Genomic DNA, 15,102 nt, shown 5'->3' on the forward strand with positions numbered 1-15,102 from the left:
AATCGTAACATTATTGCCTGTTACTCTTTCGATGATCAATTGGCAGGTCCAGCAATTTCATTCGTTTGCTGCTTTGTTCATCAAGAAATATTCTCGTACACCTCTATCAGTTCCAGTTCCATCGCTTCAATATGATCCATAACCTGTCCAATACATATTAGTTGAAAATAGAAGCCTGTTCGCGTATCTCTTCGAGTATGCATCTCCTCAAGAGCCAGGACACACTTTGTCAATTATGTGTTCCACATAATTATAAACAATGTTTTCCTATCTTCCCAAACGCAAAGGAATTATTTCTCTCTTTCTGCCCGAAATTCTTCTATTCTTAAATTTAAGTTTAAGTTGCATTGCTGACTACTCTACCAAGTATTCTGTCAACTTGATGTATCTCAGCTTTTGAAGCTCCAGCACTTCTGTCAAAGTGCACTTATTCACAACATGAAGAGGGAAAAGGTGAAAACATCTAAATGCACGTTGTAAGTCATTTTCCAGGCTGCCAAAATATACTGCCTCAAACTTCTTTGCTTCATGTTTCATCTGTCACTTACTTATCTATTCTGCTCTCTTTGCATGCTCTACTGAAATTGGGAGATGTCATGAATAATGGTTTGAAAACATTGATGCATGGTACCAGGGGCTAATTTTGAAGTGTTACTCTGCATCTCAATGCAAATTCGGGGAAGTCCATGTCACATTCTACCAAACGGTACACTTTCACAGGTTATAATTGATTTCATTACTGTATGTTCGATGGGAGAATAAAGGTTCATATTATTGAAACTGCATATTGCAGCCAGCATCTGATGCACTGGTCATGATTTGGTCACCTGGACGCTCAACATCTTACTGTACAAATAAACTTTTAACATTATAATTATCTCAATTGCCTCAAACTTGGAAACTCAGTTGTTGCACATGTTTCAGAAATTGCCTTCAAAAATAATTATTTAATACATTCGCCTCGTTAGCTGCACTGTATTGTAACACCCTGATGGAATCGGCTACGTCAGTGGTCTGAATGACTTGTCTTTGATATAAGGTAACGCCATTAGCGTTGGTTCATTACCCCCACAATCTGAAGTTGCCATGGATGTCCTTACCTTCTGAGCTCAACCCTCGGCTGATGAATAGTGACCATCAGGTTAAATCACCATCAACCACATCTCTCTAACAAGAATGCAGCCACGTATTCATCAGTATATTGGGTTAAGCATTACTGCATGATTGCAAAAGTCAATCTAACCTGCACGAGCAATCGGGACCAAAAGTACACTGCTGTTATCAAACTATGGACTGCATCAAGTCAACCTTTACACCCTCGTTTCATAGGTTTTCCAGGACTGAGGTAAATGATCATAATCACTATCTTGGGAATACCCTTTAAATGGGAATAGTGGAAAGAGTTTCATGAAATGATCGTAATTATTTTGAAGACATTGTAACTGTCACGTATTGTATTGGGCAATGGAGGATGAGATTCGATTTATTTTCTCTTTTGAATCTTGAACAAGTGCGTGGATATTTGCAAACGTTTGTTTGTTTATTTGATCCAAAACAGGAAACAATGGGCCCCGATTGGTTGGTGGGGAGAACAGGTGCTCTGGGCGAGTGGAGGTCCTGCATGGAGAGCAGTGGGGAACGCTGTGCGGTGTTTACTTTGGCTTACAAGACGCCAATGTGGTCTGTGAGCACCTTTTTTGCGGGACTGTAAAGTCGATCCCGAGAGATGCTCGATTTGGGAGGGGAGCCCGACCAGTGTGGAAGGAAAACTATGAATGCCATGGAAACGAGCGACGATTGTGGAACTGTCCAGTTTCACATGGGGAAAGCTTCAACTGTTTACATGGAAATATGGCCAATGTCATCTGCTCGGGTGTGTCCTTTATAACAATTGCTCTTTCGCTAAACAGTGTTTCTGTGTACTTAAAGTTTGGAATTATTTTATTTATAACTTAATGGAATGTCACTGGTGAGCCCATGGCCTGTTGGCCTTTTGTGACTAATCTCCGTTTAACTGGTGCACTATTTCACTTCAGGAAGTCATTACCTTTCAACTATATGGTTAATAATCCGCAGTCATATGTCAGTCAGAAAAGGTTAGACCGGAAGATGTCCTTCCAGAAGGAAAAGTATTAGCCAGATGAGTTGTTAGGAGAATTGATGATCGTTTGACTGTCACCATCGCTAAGACTAACTTTCCATTCCAGACTATTAACTCAGTTTGATCTTTACCAGCTGCCATTCTGGAATTTCGGGCACTCTCAGCACCACCAGGTCTTAATTTCTACCTCCACTTTGCAAATCAAGAGGCCATGTTTGATTTGGCACAATGATGTTCTGAGATGCGACACTTGAGTTTAAGAAGTTAATTTGTATTAAATGTACATTATGTTTTTAAAAAAGTTCTGAATGCCATCCAAGATGATAATTAATTTCCTAAATCTTTGCATATAACTGCCGCATTCTTCAAATGTCAATCCCCTGTCTCTCCAAAAATGCATCCATTCTGCCTGGGTTACTAATTGTGTTAGTGCTTCTAAACTCTCTGTACTGTTTCAGATTTGGAATATTTCACGAACATTTTAACGATTATTATTCTGATACTTAGTCTTTCAGGGAACGGAGATGTGACTGGTGAGGCCAGGATTGGTGCTGATGCCTGATTTCATTTTAACTAAGTTGGTTTTACAGGCCTTTAGTTATGATTTTGTCACTCTTTTATGAGCCTGAAGACCTTGTCGGGCAGATCAAATGTGGCTGCATGAGTTTTGTTTTCAATATTTGTTCATAGTTTCCCTTTTCACGAGCTGAAACTGGGCTCCAATTCCAGAGCATACCTTTTCCAACATTCCCCCAGAGAATGCATAAAGCATCTGAATTACTCGTGTCAACATTTTTACGACATGACATTCTGCCCTCAACTCCTGGAAGGGAATATCAGAATCTGCCCTGCAGAAATCAGATGCATTCATACCTTCTAATAAAAGATTTTGACGTATCAATAGCGTGGAGACAATTTTCAAAAGAAAATGGAGAATATTGGCAGTTACGTGAGTGAGTGACAGCATCACGTTTTAAAATTTATGAGCTATCACAAATGTTCACAAGTGTTTTGAATGTCATAATTCTCAAACAGACTTGTTCCTCAATTTCCATTATATTCTTGACCGTTGTCTCAGTCATGTTGCGGGTCATTTGCCCAGTGCAACATGCTCTGCCCTCAACCATGAGAGTAGTGGCAACATATAAATGGTCAAAGCATACGAGTAGCATCTGCAGACTGACAGTCGGCCTGAATGGATGAGGTCGCTCGCTAAAGACGAGACTTTATTTTCAACGAAAGCCAGAGTAGCAGCACTTTTATTTCCACGCCTCTCTCAATTTTTTTTCAGAAGAAATGTAATGACATGATGAAAGTATTTGAAAAAGTAAATGGACAAAATATCTTTATGATTGCAAATCACACATTTTCCTATGATTGTTAGTTCTCGAATATCTGTGTTCATTTCAATCGCTGTTCTCAGTAACTCTTATTTTGCAGATGAAAATTGGGCGCTAAGACTAGTGAATGGAGAAAGCCGCTGTGATGGCCGAGTTGAAGTTTACTCTCATGGAAGCTGGGGCGGAGTCCAGGACACCGTGTGGGATCAGAATGATGCCAACGTTGTCTGCAGACAGCTGGGATGCGGTTATGCCTTAGAAATATATAATTCTTCAAAGTACGGGGAGAGTGATGGTGGTTCGTGGGTACATGTTGTCCAATGTCATGGACATGAATCACAGCTCCAGGACTGCAGGATCTCCAACACATTGAATTCGTCTGACATCGAAGGCAGTAGCATAGGGGTCCTCTGTTCAGGTAAGCAGACTCTTCACATTTAAACCAGCTCAGATACATTAAGACAAATATTCATCTGCTAAGTAAATTGAGGATGTACACCACTTGCTTGTCAGTGTCACTCAAACTATTTATTCATCGTTCGGATATCAGCAGACCTGAGGTGGGCGGCGGGTGCAGATGGATGAATATGAGAAATTGACACCATTGTGTTGTGAGATACAAGCATTACGTGGCAGGTCAGGTGAATTGACTATGCTAAATTGCGCAGAGTGTTATTTGCATTAGTCAGAGGGAAATGGGTCTGGGTGGGTTAAACGTCGGAGGGTTGGTGTGGACTGGTTGGTCCAAAGGGCCACTTTCCACAATGTAGGGAATCTAATCTTATCTAATCTAATCTGAAGGGGCGGCAGGCTGGGACAGTGGATAGCACTGCTGCCTCACAGCGCCAGAAACCCGGGTTCAATTCCCGCCTCAGGGAACTGTCTGAGTGGAGTTTGCACATTCTCCCCGTTTCTGCGTGAGTTTCCTCCGGGTGCTCCGATTTCCTCTCACAGTCCAAAGATATGCAGTATAGGCGAATTAGCCATGTTAAATTGCCTGTAGTGTTAGGTGAAGGGGTAAATGTAGGGGAATGAGTGTGGGTGGGTTGCTCTTCAGAGGGTCGGTGTGGACTTGTTGGGCCGAAGGGCCTGTTTCCACACTCTGAGAAATCTAATCTAATCAGTAATCTAATTACAGTTTCTTAACCCAAAAGTACAGTTGACACACGTTCACAAATTATACTTTTAATGGTAAGGTCCAGGGGATTGTTGCCAGACAATGAGACCTCGGTGTGCAGACTCGAAGTGCATTGAAAATGGAGGCATGGAGAGTCAGTGCAGTGAAGAAGGTGATTTGTACTCTTACATTCAATGATCCGTGCCACATAATACAAGGGTTCTAAAGTCATGCTGTGGCTGTACATTGGTTGGCCACTTTTGGAATTATGTGGATCATTCTGGCCACCCTTTTAGAAGAACAATGCTGGGAAACTTGAAAGAATTCAGAAAAGATTTGCAGTGATGTTAGCAGAGTTGGAAGGACTGACTTATATGGAGAAGATGAACAGACTGGGGCATTTTTGCCTGGATGGTCGGACGCTGAAGGGAGACCTGACAGAAGTATATTATATCAGGAGGGGCATGCATAAGGTGAATAGACAAGGCATTGTCCCCAGGATAGTGAAATCCGAATCTGGAGGGCAGAGGTTAAAAGTAAGGCGAAAAGATTTCTAATGGAACTGAGGGACTATGTTTGTCACAAAAGAGGTTGTACATATGAAATATCTTGACAGTGAGGTGTTGGAGGATAGTACAGTTACAACATTTAAAAGGCATCTGGATTTGTGAATAAATAGGAAGGGTTTAGAGATATGTGTGCGGAATGTTGTCAAATAGGAGTGGATTAATTTAGAATACGTGATTGACATGGAGGAGTTGGACTGAAGGGTTTGTTTCTGTGCTGGACATCTCTAGGACTCCATTACTTGAAATGACCGCATTTCTTTCAATTAGTCGAGCTTTTTATCTTCTCTGAGAAACTTTTGATCTTGTGCAGCATTGCAGAGACTGAAAGCGCAGTTTGAATTTCATAGAAATTGAACGAGAGATGGATTCCATACAAAGCAAGTGTCTTGAGATGTTTCACATGCGAAGTCGCCGCACTGGAATTATATAATATTTTGGGAGTCGTTGTGCGTTATGTATCTCGGGATGGTGATGAGACCCTGAAGGAACGCTTTCATGCTCATTGAAATGTCGAGGCAATGGCTTCTTGGTGATTGTGTGTAAAGTACTCATCTCGAATTACAACCGGGGACATTGGAACAACATTGGAATGCTGTGCGGTAGATATAAGCAACTGTGTGACTTGTGATCAATCAGAAAAGCAGTTTTCAAGCAGTGAGCAGGTCCTCTCGTGTCAGGTCCAGCTCACAAGTTGTCAAAAATTCCATTGTGCAGAATAAATTACAAACAGGTGTTATGCTGTTGACCTGATGGAAGCTTCACTTTTCCTCTATAAAGATCATAAAATGGTTCGTTAGAAGCCGAAGACAGTGTTTTAATGGCGCACAAGTTTATTCTCAAATTGCAAGAAGCATGATTTAGACCAGAGCAGAAAACCGTGTGCAGTTAAGAAATCCACATCAGAGGATGCATTTGACAGTAATGGAGACAATGCAGGGGGCAACGTATGAGAGATTTTCTTGAGATGAACAACATTTAGCTATGTAGACAACTTGGCCAGATTTGGATTCATTTCCTTTGAACAGAGTCGACTGAGTATGGGCAAGATTGAGGTGTATAATAAGCAAGAAGGAATCTTTCCCCTATGTTATGCAATTGCTTACCTTGCGGCATAGAGTTCAGGTGATGGACAGAAGGTTCAGAGGGACCTGAGGATATTCTTTTTTATCCACGTGGGGCGGGGGAGTAGTCTGGAACTCATTGCCTGTAAATGTGGTAGAGGCAGAAACGTTAGTGAAATCTAAGATAGATTTAGATGTGTACTTATAATGCGAAGGAGTTAAGGACGAACCCAAGTGCTGGGAAATGAGATTAAAATATTTTGGAGCTTGTTTTTGACAGAAACAGAATTGGTGGGCCGAAGGTTCTTTCTCTGTGCTGAAGACTTCTTAAATCCGTGATTCTGTGAATTAGTTCTGGACCTTTGTATCTAAGTACACGTGATAATAACATGAAATGACTTTTCGTCCCCTTTCAGTATTTACACTTCTACAACTACTCAAAGTGCTATTGCTGTCATGCTAATATATATGTTGTCTTTCAGTTATATTCTCGTAAGGTATAGTATTCTCATGTGCGCTGATGAATGAAAGCTGAGACGGTATTTATATTGGACAAACGTACAGTTATGTGCACTATAAAATAGGTTGAGAATTAGACAAAGTAACGCGTGGACAGACATAAATGGAGTGACAGGAAGAGAAAGCACAAATGCAACTGTTTGCAAAATATTTCTCGGAATGTTCAATATAGAAAGGGAAACTGAACCTGGCAGTACCAGGTGCAATAAGATATTTTGAAACATTTATGTGCTGTACATTCTTGCTAAAAGATTACACTTGATCGATTAATTTTGTAAGAAATTATGTTTCAGCACAATAAGTATTTCTCATGAGAACATTTAAAACGCTCTTTCCTGTACCTTTTCACTATGTTGTCCTGAGTGATGAAGGGAATGTGCATTAAATGTGTAATTTTTTCACAGATCACTTTCAGTTAAGGCTGTCAGATGGTGGAAGTCCTTGTGCTGGTCGAGTGGAGATTTACTACAATGGAATATGGGGCTCAGTTTGTGATGATTCATGGGATGTGGTAGACGCTGACGTCGTTTGTAAACAACTGGGTTGTGGAAAAGCACTGGATATGACACTCCCTTCCTCCTCTGGACCGGGCTCAGGCCACATTTGGTGGAAGGACGTGAAGTGTTTTGGAAACGAATCATTTCTCTGGGAATGTCCTTCAGTCCCATTGGGTCACCAAGACGACTGTTCTCATAAAGAGGATGTGAGAATTATGTGCTCGGGTGAGGCCATTCTTCAATGCTTTTACTTTGCTCGAATGTTGTAGGTGAGACGTCATGCTGACATATGTTCACTGAATTCGAAGGAATGTAGAGCAGCGGCAGTAATTTAAAGAAACGATCTCTGACACTTACATGTACACAAAAAGTGAAAGAACAATTCGTTTCTCTAATCTAACTTGCTTTTCTGTCAGTTTTTTTCACCTTCTATTGATACAAGACGCGTTTGTCATGAAAAGTGTCATTTTTGATCTGTTGTCACCACTCCAAGAGGATGCCAATATTGTCCTGATAGTCATAAAAGGTTTATTAAAAATTAATTCCAAATTTATGATCTTTACTTTTGTATCGATCCACCAGAAATATGAGACCTGTTCGTGTGTCTATCGAACTATTTGTGACTCGAAAATGAAGGAGTGACTTTTTTTCTTTATGTTTCCGAGCAGACTTCACTGTATCAGACACAGCTCCTGTACAATTGTGTCAGACCTGTACTGCCTGTTTATTACTGTGCACTTGCGGTTTTCATGATTTTTCAGAACAGTAAAAATATTCCGTAATTTGCTTCCAACTGAGCAGTTTGAAACTTCCCTGGTGATACAAAATTAAAATTGATTGCATATATATCTATATATATATATAATTGAACAGCCATGATATCAGAACCCGTTCCAGTGGATCATCACTTCTGAAAAGTGGACAATTTACTTTTAACACAGGCTTTCTGTTTTCTGTCAGTTTCTGCTTCTCGACCATTTCGGGTTCTCAAACAGTTCGCCAGATTCTAGTAGTGTCTTGGTGAAGTCCTTCTAAACTCCATGCACGATACACATTTGGCTCATTCCTTTTTTCATTGCAATATGTGTCATGAAGAAAACTGAACACAACGATCCGCGGATGCAGCGAATCTAAAACAAAAAGGAAAATTTCTGGAAAATCTCATATGTCAAGCAGCATCCGTCGAGACAAAGAGACAACCTTTCATGTCCAGTGACGCTTCCTCAATTCAGAATACGCGTCACTGGACCTGAAGATTTGTCTGTACTTTCTCTCTTCACAGATTCTGTTGAGTTTCTCCAGCAATTCCCTTTGTTCATATCATGCACCCTGCTCGTTTCGGCAATCACAGGACACACCAGCGATATGAACAATCTAACAATCTGGATATGTGTTATTGTTTGAACAGAACACAAGGAGCTGCGGCTGGTGAATGGAAAGCATCGCTGTGAGGGAAGAGTGGAGGTGTTCTACAATGGGACCTGGGGAACAGTGTGTTCAGACACATTGGATCCACACGTTGCCAAAGTGATTTGTAAACAGCTTCACTGTGGTGCGTTCCAGAATGTTGAATACGACGCTCAATCATTCGGAGCAGGAACGGGAACTATTTGGCTCGATGAGATGGAGTGTCTGTCACACGAGTCGACACTGTGGCAATGTCACACAGATCCGTGGGGTCAACACGACTGTCAACACCGGGAAGATGCTGGTGTAGTTTGTTCAGGTAACATGACAAGCCTTCTCAATGTTCGGGTCATACTCAAACATGAATTCCCAATAGACTGAGCATCTTTCTCCTTCCACCAGAGAGCAAAGTGACAAAGGAGCAGTCCCTCAGTTCAACTTACTGCCATCAACAATTAGGTGCGTCTTCTTTCTCTATGAGCGAATTCTTGGAGATTCTGCTTTGCACTGCATTCAATAATAATCAGTTCTGTACCACAGATACGCAAGACAGTGTGCACTTGCATGGAGGAAGCAGCAACTGTTCTGGAAGAGTGGAAATCATGTGCGATAAACGCTGGGGAACGTTGTGTGGCAATTCCTGGGATATAACTGATGCTAATGTTGTCTGCAGAGAGCTGGGATGTGGCTTCGCTCTATCAGCCCGAGATGAGGCCGCTCTCTCCCAGGAGAAAGATGTTATCTGGCAGAATGATGTGAAGTGTAAGGGAAGAGAATTCTCTCTGTTGGACTGTCTCTCCGCAGCTCCAGCTAAAAGCAAGTGTAACCACAAGGAAATTGCCAGTGTAATGTGTTCTGGTAAGATTGATGCTGACTGACGTGCGGCATTAATGTTAAAAATCAGGGCAACTATTTGATTTGCTAAGTTACATTGCCCTTTATAATTATTCGTACTTTCTGTTCCACAGGATCCGAGTTGGTGACGGTCTCCCCTTCACCTCCACCTGCGGGTATTTATGACTGATATTATTATTAGTATTTGTGTTCGCGTTACTTTCCTGAAAAGTGACATTGATGCTGTTGACATTTTCACGATTTGGATGCGAGTGTCATTGTTTCCTTAATGATGATTATTTACAATTTTCCATGGCAGACCTTAACTATGCTAAACCCATTTGTACTCCCTCCTTTAAGGACAGGAAAGTCCGTCTATTTCCATGCCAGTTGTCGTCTGTTCATCTTTGGGAGTCTTGTTAATCTGTGAGTTAATCGCATTACTGGTGGTCATGCAAAGAAAATTGCAAATGAAAGGTAAGCATCATATCTACCAACTGAGATAACACTGCGTCACTTTCACTGTTGCATATGTTCTCGGGGCTGTACGTTTTTATTGCACTTTTCGAGCATTTGACTGAGATGGTCACGATTGTACGGCAGGTCTTGGCTGTTTGTTTTCTTCGAGGGACTTTGCCCAATGAAACGCTAAGTTTTAATAAACACTCAGATAAATGCATCAAATCTGTAAATAGCAGTTAAAAGAATATTCTAACTGTGTGAAGTATGCATCAAGTCGCTCAATATATTTGGAGAGAAACTGAATTAACGTATAATGTGGAGTTGCTACAGTCATTATCAGTGGGAAAGAAATATAATGACTGCACTTTCTTATCTTTCAGTTAACATATACATGACATTCCAGAGCAGGTCAATGACGGCAGCAATATGTCTCCATTTCATTGAGTTATTTGCAGACTGCCTCTAAATATTTCTTCATTAGTTACTATTATTTATGGTTCTTGAGTGTCTGGGTGCTGCTACCACAACCCAAGATCATTGAGAGGATTAAGGGTCCTTTTAAGGGAACTTCCAGTTAGGCAACAATTGGCTTCCCTTGACTGAGCAAATGATACTTCTGTACTTTGCACAATAATTTAAAAGCGTTTGCTTGGGAACCATTTTCCACGAGTTGGCAATGACAATCAACACTAATAACAATCATTTTCTATCCTTTCACATGCTCTTAATTTTCCTTTACATATAGCCATAAAAACTAGGCACTTAGTCTATCACGATCAAAGTCATCAAGGTGCACCTTATTTCATTCGTCTCACGTTTTGGTTTTTAACTAATTGTCATAATTCTGCAATTGTTTAATGAAAGTAGTCCAATTCTAACAACATTATTATCAACCTTGTTTGTTAGCACCACGGTATGTTGAACATTAATTTGTAATCTCCTCAATGGTATCAAGTTTTTTTAAAAAAATATAGGTTATTAGCATTTTCGTTTTTTCATTGCATGAAAGAGTTTCATTTTCTGCACTCAACATTTTCACTCACATTTACGAGCTGAGAATTTTCTTGAATAGATGTTTGAATCAGCAAAATTAGAACAAAATACCCAAATTTATACCAACAAGGACGTTTCGCTCTTTCTGTTTAACATACTAGGTTCGGGAACTGATGTGACATGGAAATTAATCATGGCCTGTTCACTTGTTTTTCCAATATGTTCTCCCTTCAGCGATCAGTTAATGTTGTGTGAAGATTCTAATCTACAGCATTGTGTGAACTCGTTCTTCTCTCCCCTGGTTCTTCAGATATAAACACCTTGTTTCTGCGAGTGTTCAGCTACAAATGCTGACCAGTCTATTGTTTATTCTACAGAACTTTACCTTGGTGGCAGAGGCTCACGCCTTGGTTTGTACCAAGGAATTTATGAAGAAATTGAGAATATTCCCCCTTGCAAGAGGACGGATCACAAACATGGACCAGGTATATATTTCCTATTTTATCGTGAATCATGACTGGATAAGTGTAGCTTCCATTTAATTTGCAGTCTTCCGTGATCAATGACTGAATGAACATGATTATTAGTTAAAACACAGTCGTCGTGTGTGGGAAGCTATCTCATTAACTGTGTCTCTGTCCGCTTTTCGTGAGATGAAGAATTTCAATATGATAATTCCCACTGGCCTACATTCCTGATAGATTATTTCTGGCATGCATTTGAAAATGCAAACAGAACTATCAATTTCACTTCTACCCTGGTTCCACCCTGACCCCTTCAGATGGCTGGACAACTAATCAATTCGTCATTGATTTTAAAATAATATAACTTTTGCAGTAAGTATGGATTAGACAGCACCAAAGAGCGGAAGCAAAATTGAGGAATCAATGTATAAACAAATATGATGAATCACAGAAGATGAGTGGTGCTGAAAGTGTGCATATGACTCTGAAACTTTGCAGGTGTTCAGATACAGTGTAACTGAATGGAAAGAAAATGTCTGGTAGATGATAAATGTGAAATTATCCATCTTGGTTGGAATAAAATTAGAAATGACTATTATTTGAACGGACATGGCCTGAAAAGTACAGATAGCAGATTTAGGACTAAATTGAGGAGGAACATTTTCACCCACAGGATTGAGAATTTATGGAATTCCCTGCCTCATCAGATGTTTTTAGAACTGGGGTGAATAATGTTTTGAACGTTAAAATCGTGAGTAAGTCGAACTGAAGCCACGAAAAGATCAGTCACGATCTTATTGAACGGCGGAACTGGCTGCAACAGTCAGATGGAGTACTCCTGCTCTTAGATCTTATATCATATTCCTTCCCGCAGTGGGTTCACTTGAAATTATTCCAGATATTTCTACAGGCACGATTAAAGAACAATACTTTCTGTTGTCACCCTGCAATTAATAACATAAAACCTTCATCTACAGTCCATAAGTCTACGACATACAGGATCAGGATTAGATCATTTGGCTCATCGAGTCTATTCTGTCATTCAATAAGGGCTGATGTGCTTCTCAACCACTTTGCGTTGCCTTCTCCTTGGATGTTTTTATCCCCTTATTAATCAATAACCTTTGTATTTCTGTTTTAAATACACACTGATTGGCCTCAATAGCCATCTGTGTTCCATAGATTCGCAAGCCTCTGGTTGAAGAATATTTGCCTCATTCTAAATCTTATTGATCCTGGCTTCTCTTGGAAATCGAGTTTGAAAATAACTCTCCATTTTTATTTTTAGTAATTTATGCTTCCATTGACTCACTCAATCGCATTGAATACTACACCAGTCACAACTTGACTGACTATAATCCCGGATCTGAAAATCTTGAGGTGAAATCTAACAGCATTCCAGGTGTGTATAGCATCACTTTCTGTCAATTAATTTTCGTTCCACACCCTCTAAGCTGTCCAAATCTTAACGATTGCAACCCTCACAAGGTAGTGTGACCACTGGAATATTTGTTAAAGAGAAAATCGCTGTTTTGATACCACATGATCATGGACATGATCTGTCCGGCTGTCTTGTTGCTTACAGAGATTGTAGAGCCTATGGCCTCTACTTGTAATGTGCAAAGAGACGTGCGTTCGATGTCGTTGCTTTCAGGAACTGCACTCACACCCATTCCCGAAGAAGAATGCGTCTCCTTAAGCTGAACATTACAAAAACAACCAGGTTATCATTCTAATCGCATTTTTCCAGCACACCTTGGCCCACAGCCTTGTATGTCTTGACATTGTAAGTGCATCACTGAATACGTTTTTGAGCGGGTTTTGCCTCTATCACCCTTCCTGGCAGAGAGTCGAAGATTTCCTCTTTACTTCTCCCATCACTTCTCTGAAATGTATGATCCCTGATCTTTGATCTCTCCACCAAAGAGAAATGTTTCTCCTGTCTTCCCCAACTACTGTCGTCATCATTTCATGACTCATCGCAGGCATGCCAGCGACTCTGCATGCTCAGCTCCAAGTCAATCAATTGCAAAACAGATACAGCGATAGGTCTCTCAGCCCTTCGTAACTCTTCCTCCTTTCAATGAGATAATTCCAAACTATGATGTGGCCTAAATCCAGCTCCCTACCTTTGAAGCATGTCCATAAATACCTTTGATCAGCAATAATCTCGGCCACATTTAAAATTAAGAATTGATCAGACATCAGCTAATTTTTGGGAAATATATTTCCAAACCCTGTACAGCTTTATCCTTTCTTGACATCTTCCCTGAACGGTCTGGCATTAATTCTGTGTATTACACCTCGAGCTAAAATAGTCTAATCAGTTGAAGTAGTTTACTTTATGTTCCCTGTCTTATGCGGGTTATTATCTTGAATAATTCAATCAGATAATCTTTCACCTTCTCATTTCCACAGAAAACAATCCCAATTTGCACCAACTCTGCTCATTCCGTAACTTCAGAATTATGACCTAACTCTTCTGGTCTCAGTTTCCAGCACTTGCCTTATCTGAGACATTCGTCTCGTTTTCTAGTTTTCGTTGTTGTGTATTTCAATTTGTATCAGTGATGCTCATCTTTCTCTCCAGGTCGAATTCGTGGTGAGTATGACGATGTTGAGACTGAAGATGCAGAATGTCATGATGGAAAGTTACAATTGGACAGTGATCCTGATGAACCACTCACACTTACAGATGATGACAGTGGTCTTTGTTCACTCGGTCAGTTGAATATCTTTAACCACCTTTCTGTGCATTCACACTGCCATAATTCCTTTCCATTCCATGATAATATTATATTTACTGAAAATCCAAGAACAACGTCCAAACCTGTGCCTCATTTCCACAGCTTGTCACTGAGAAAGCAATGTATTATTGGAGAACGATTTTTATTTCAATAGCATGAAGAACCGTCTTTAAAATTGAATTCGATGGTATTCATCATACACTGCGTTTTGTCAGTTCTTCGAATAGCTGATGTTCACCTAATTTTGTAATTACAAATCTACAAAATTGCTGTTTCAATGCGTCATCAACTGGCTGTATGGAGAATATGAAAGATGGGGTTTTACATGCTCAACAGTTTGAACGGTTTAGTTCTTGTAGCTCACATGGAATACAGAGCCTAGGACCTTTACTTGTAATGTGCAAAGAGACGTGCGTTTGATGTGGTTGTTTTCAGGAACTGCACTCACACCCATTCCCGAAGAAGAATCCGTCTCCTTAAGCTGAACATTAAAAATGCCAATAACTCACGGTTGCCTTTGAAACCCAGACTATCTGATCAGCTGCATTACCATTTTAGTGTTTTCGAATGGCATTTTGGAAAAGAAAAACTGCTCCATTGTTCCTTGTATTCCCAGTTATCCGCTTCCATTATTCTTCACCTTCTCTCCTTTTTCACAGAGAGTTCTTTAATTACTGTTGTGAGTACTCTCCTGCAACATGTAACAGTCACCACACTAACAACCAAGGTCCTATGTTTCATTGAAGAATGCTCACCGGGCCTGTAACTTTAACTTTGATGTCTTCCAAACATGTGTCCAGACATGCTGTTTTATTTCTAGCAATTCCCGTTGTTTGCTTCTGATTACGAATGGCCAAATGAGCTTCCCTGCACTGCATGATTCGATAGAACTATGATACAGCCGTTGCCATGTTACCTCTGTTGTCCAATCAGAAAATACATCTGACTTCCCCTGATAACTCGCATATTGGTGCGCCTTCACTGTTGACAT

General features: G+C 40.3%; 1 protein-coding gene across 1 annotated transcript in view; it reads left to right on the top strand.

Moving 5' to 3' along the window:
* The window catches only part of LOC122543742 (scavenger receptor cysteine-rich type 1 protein M130-like), a 32,084-nt gene extending 17,207 nt beyond the window's left edge, over positions 1-14,877 (top strand). The window contains exons 6-16 of the mRNA XM_087975357.1: positions 1,559-1,873; positions 3,542-3,859; positions 7,112-7,429; positions 8,613-8,953; positions 9,139-9,469; positions 9,580-9,621; positions 9,806-9,922; positions 11,278-11,385; positions 12,653-12,766; positions 13,955-14,086; positions 14,771-14,877. Of these exons, the coding sequence (XP_087831483.1) occupies positions 1,559-1,873; positions 3,542-3,859; positions 7,112-7,429; positions 8,613-8,953; positions 9,139-9,469; positions 9,580-9,621; positions 9,806-9,922; positions 11,278-11,385; positions 12,653-12,766; positions 13,955-14,086; positions 14,771-14,877 (2,243 nt within the window). The remainder of the gene's footprint in view (positions 1-1,558; positions 1,874-3,541; positions 3,860-7,111; positions 7,430-8,612; positions 8,954-9,138; positions 9,470-9,579; positions 9,622-9,805; positions 9,923-11,277; positions 11,386-12,652; positions 12,767-13,954; positions 14,087-14,770) is intronic.
* Positions 14,878-15,102: the final 225 nt, after the last annotated feature.

The sequence above is a fragment of the Chiloscyllium plagiosum genome, unplaced genomic scaffold, assembly GCF_037043375.1.
Source record: "Chiloscyllium plagiosum isolate Xiang-an unplaced genomic scaffold, Cpla_swu_hap1 HiC_scaffold_27, whole genome shotgun sequence".
NCBI classification, from domain to species: Eukaryota; Metazoa; Chordata; class Chondrichthyes; order Orectolobiformes; family Hemiscylliidae; genus Chiloscyllium; species Chiloscyllium plagiosum.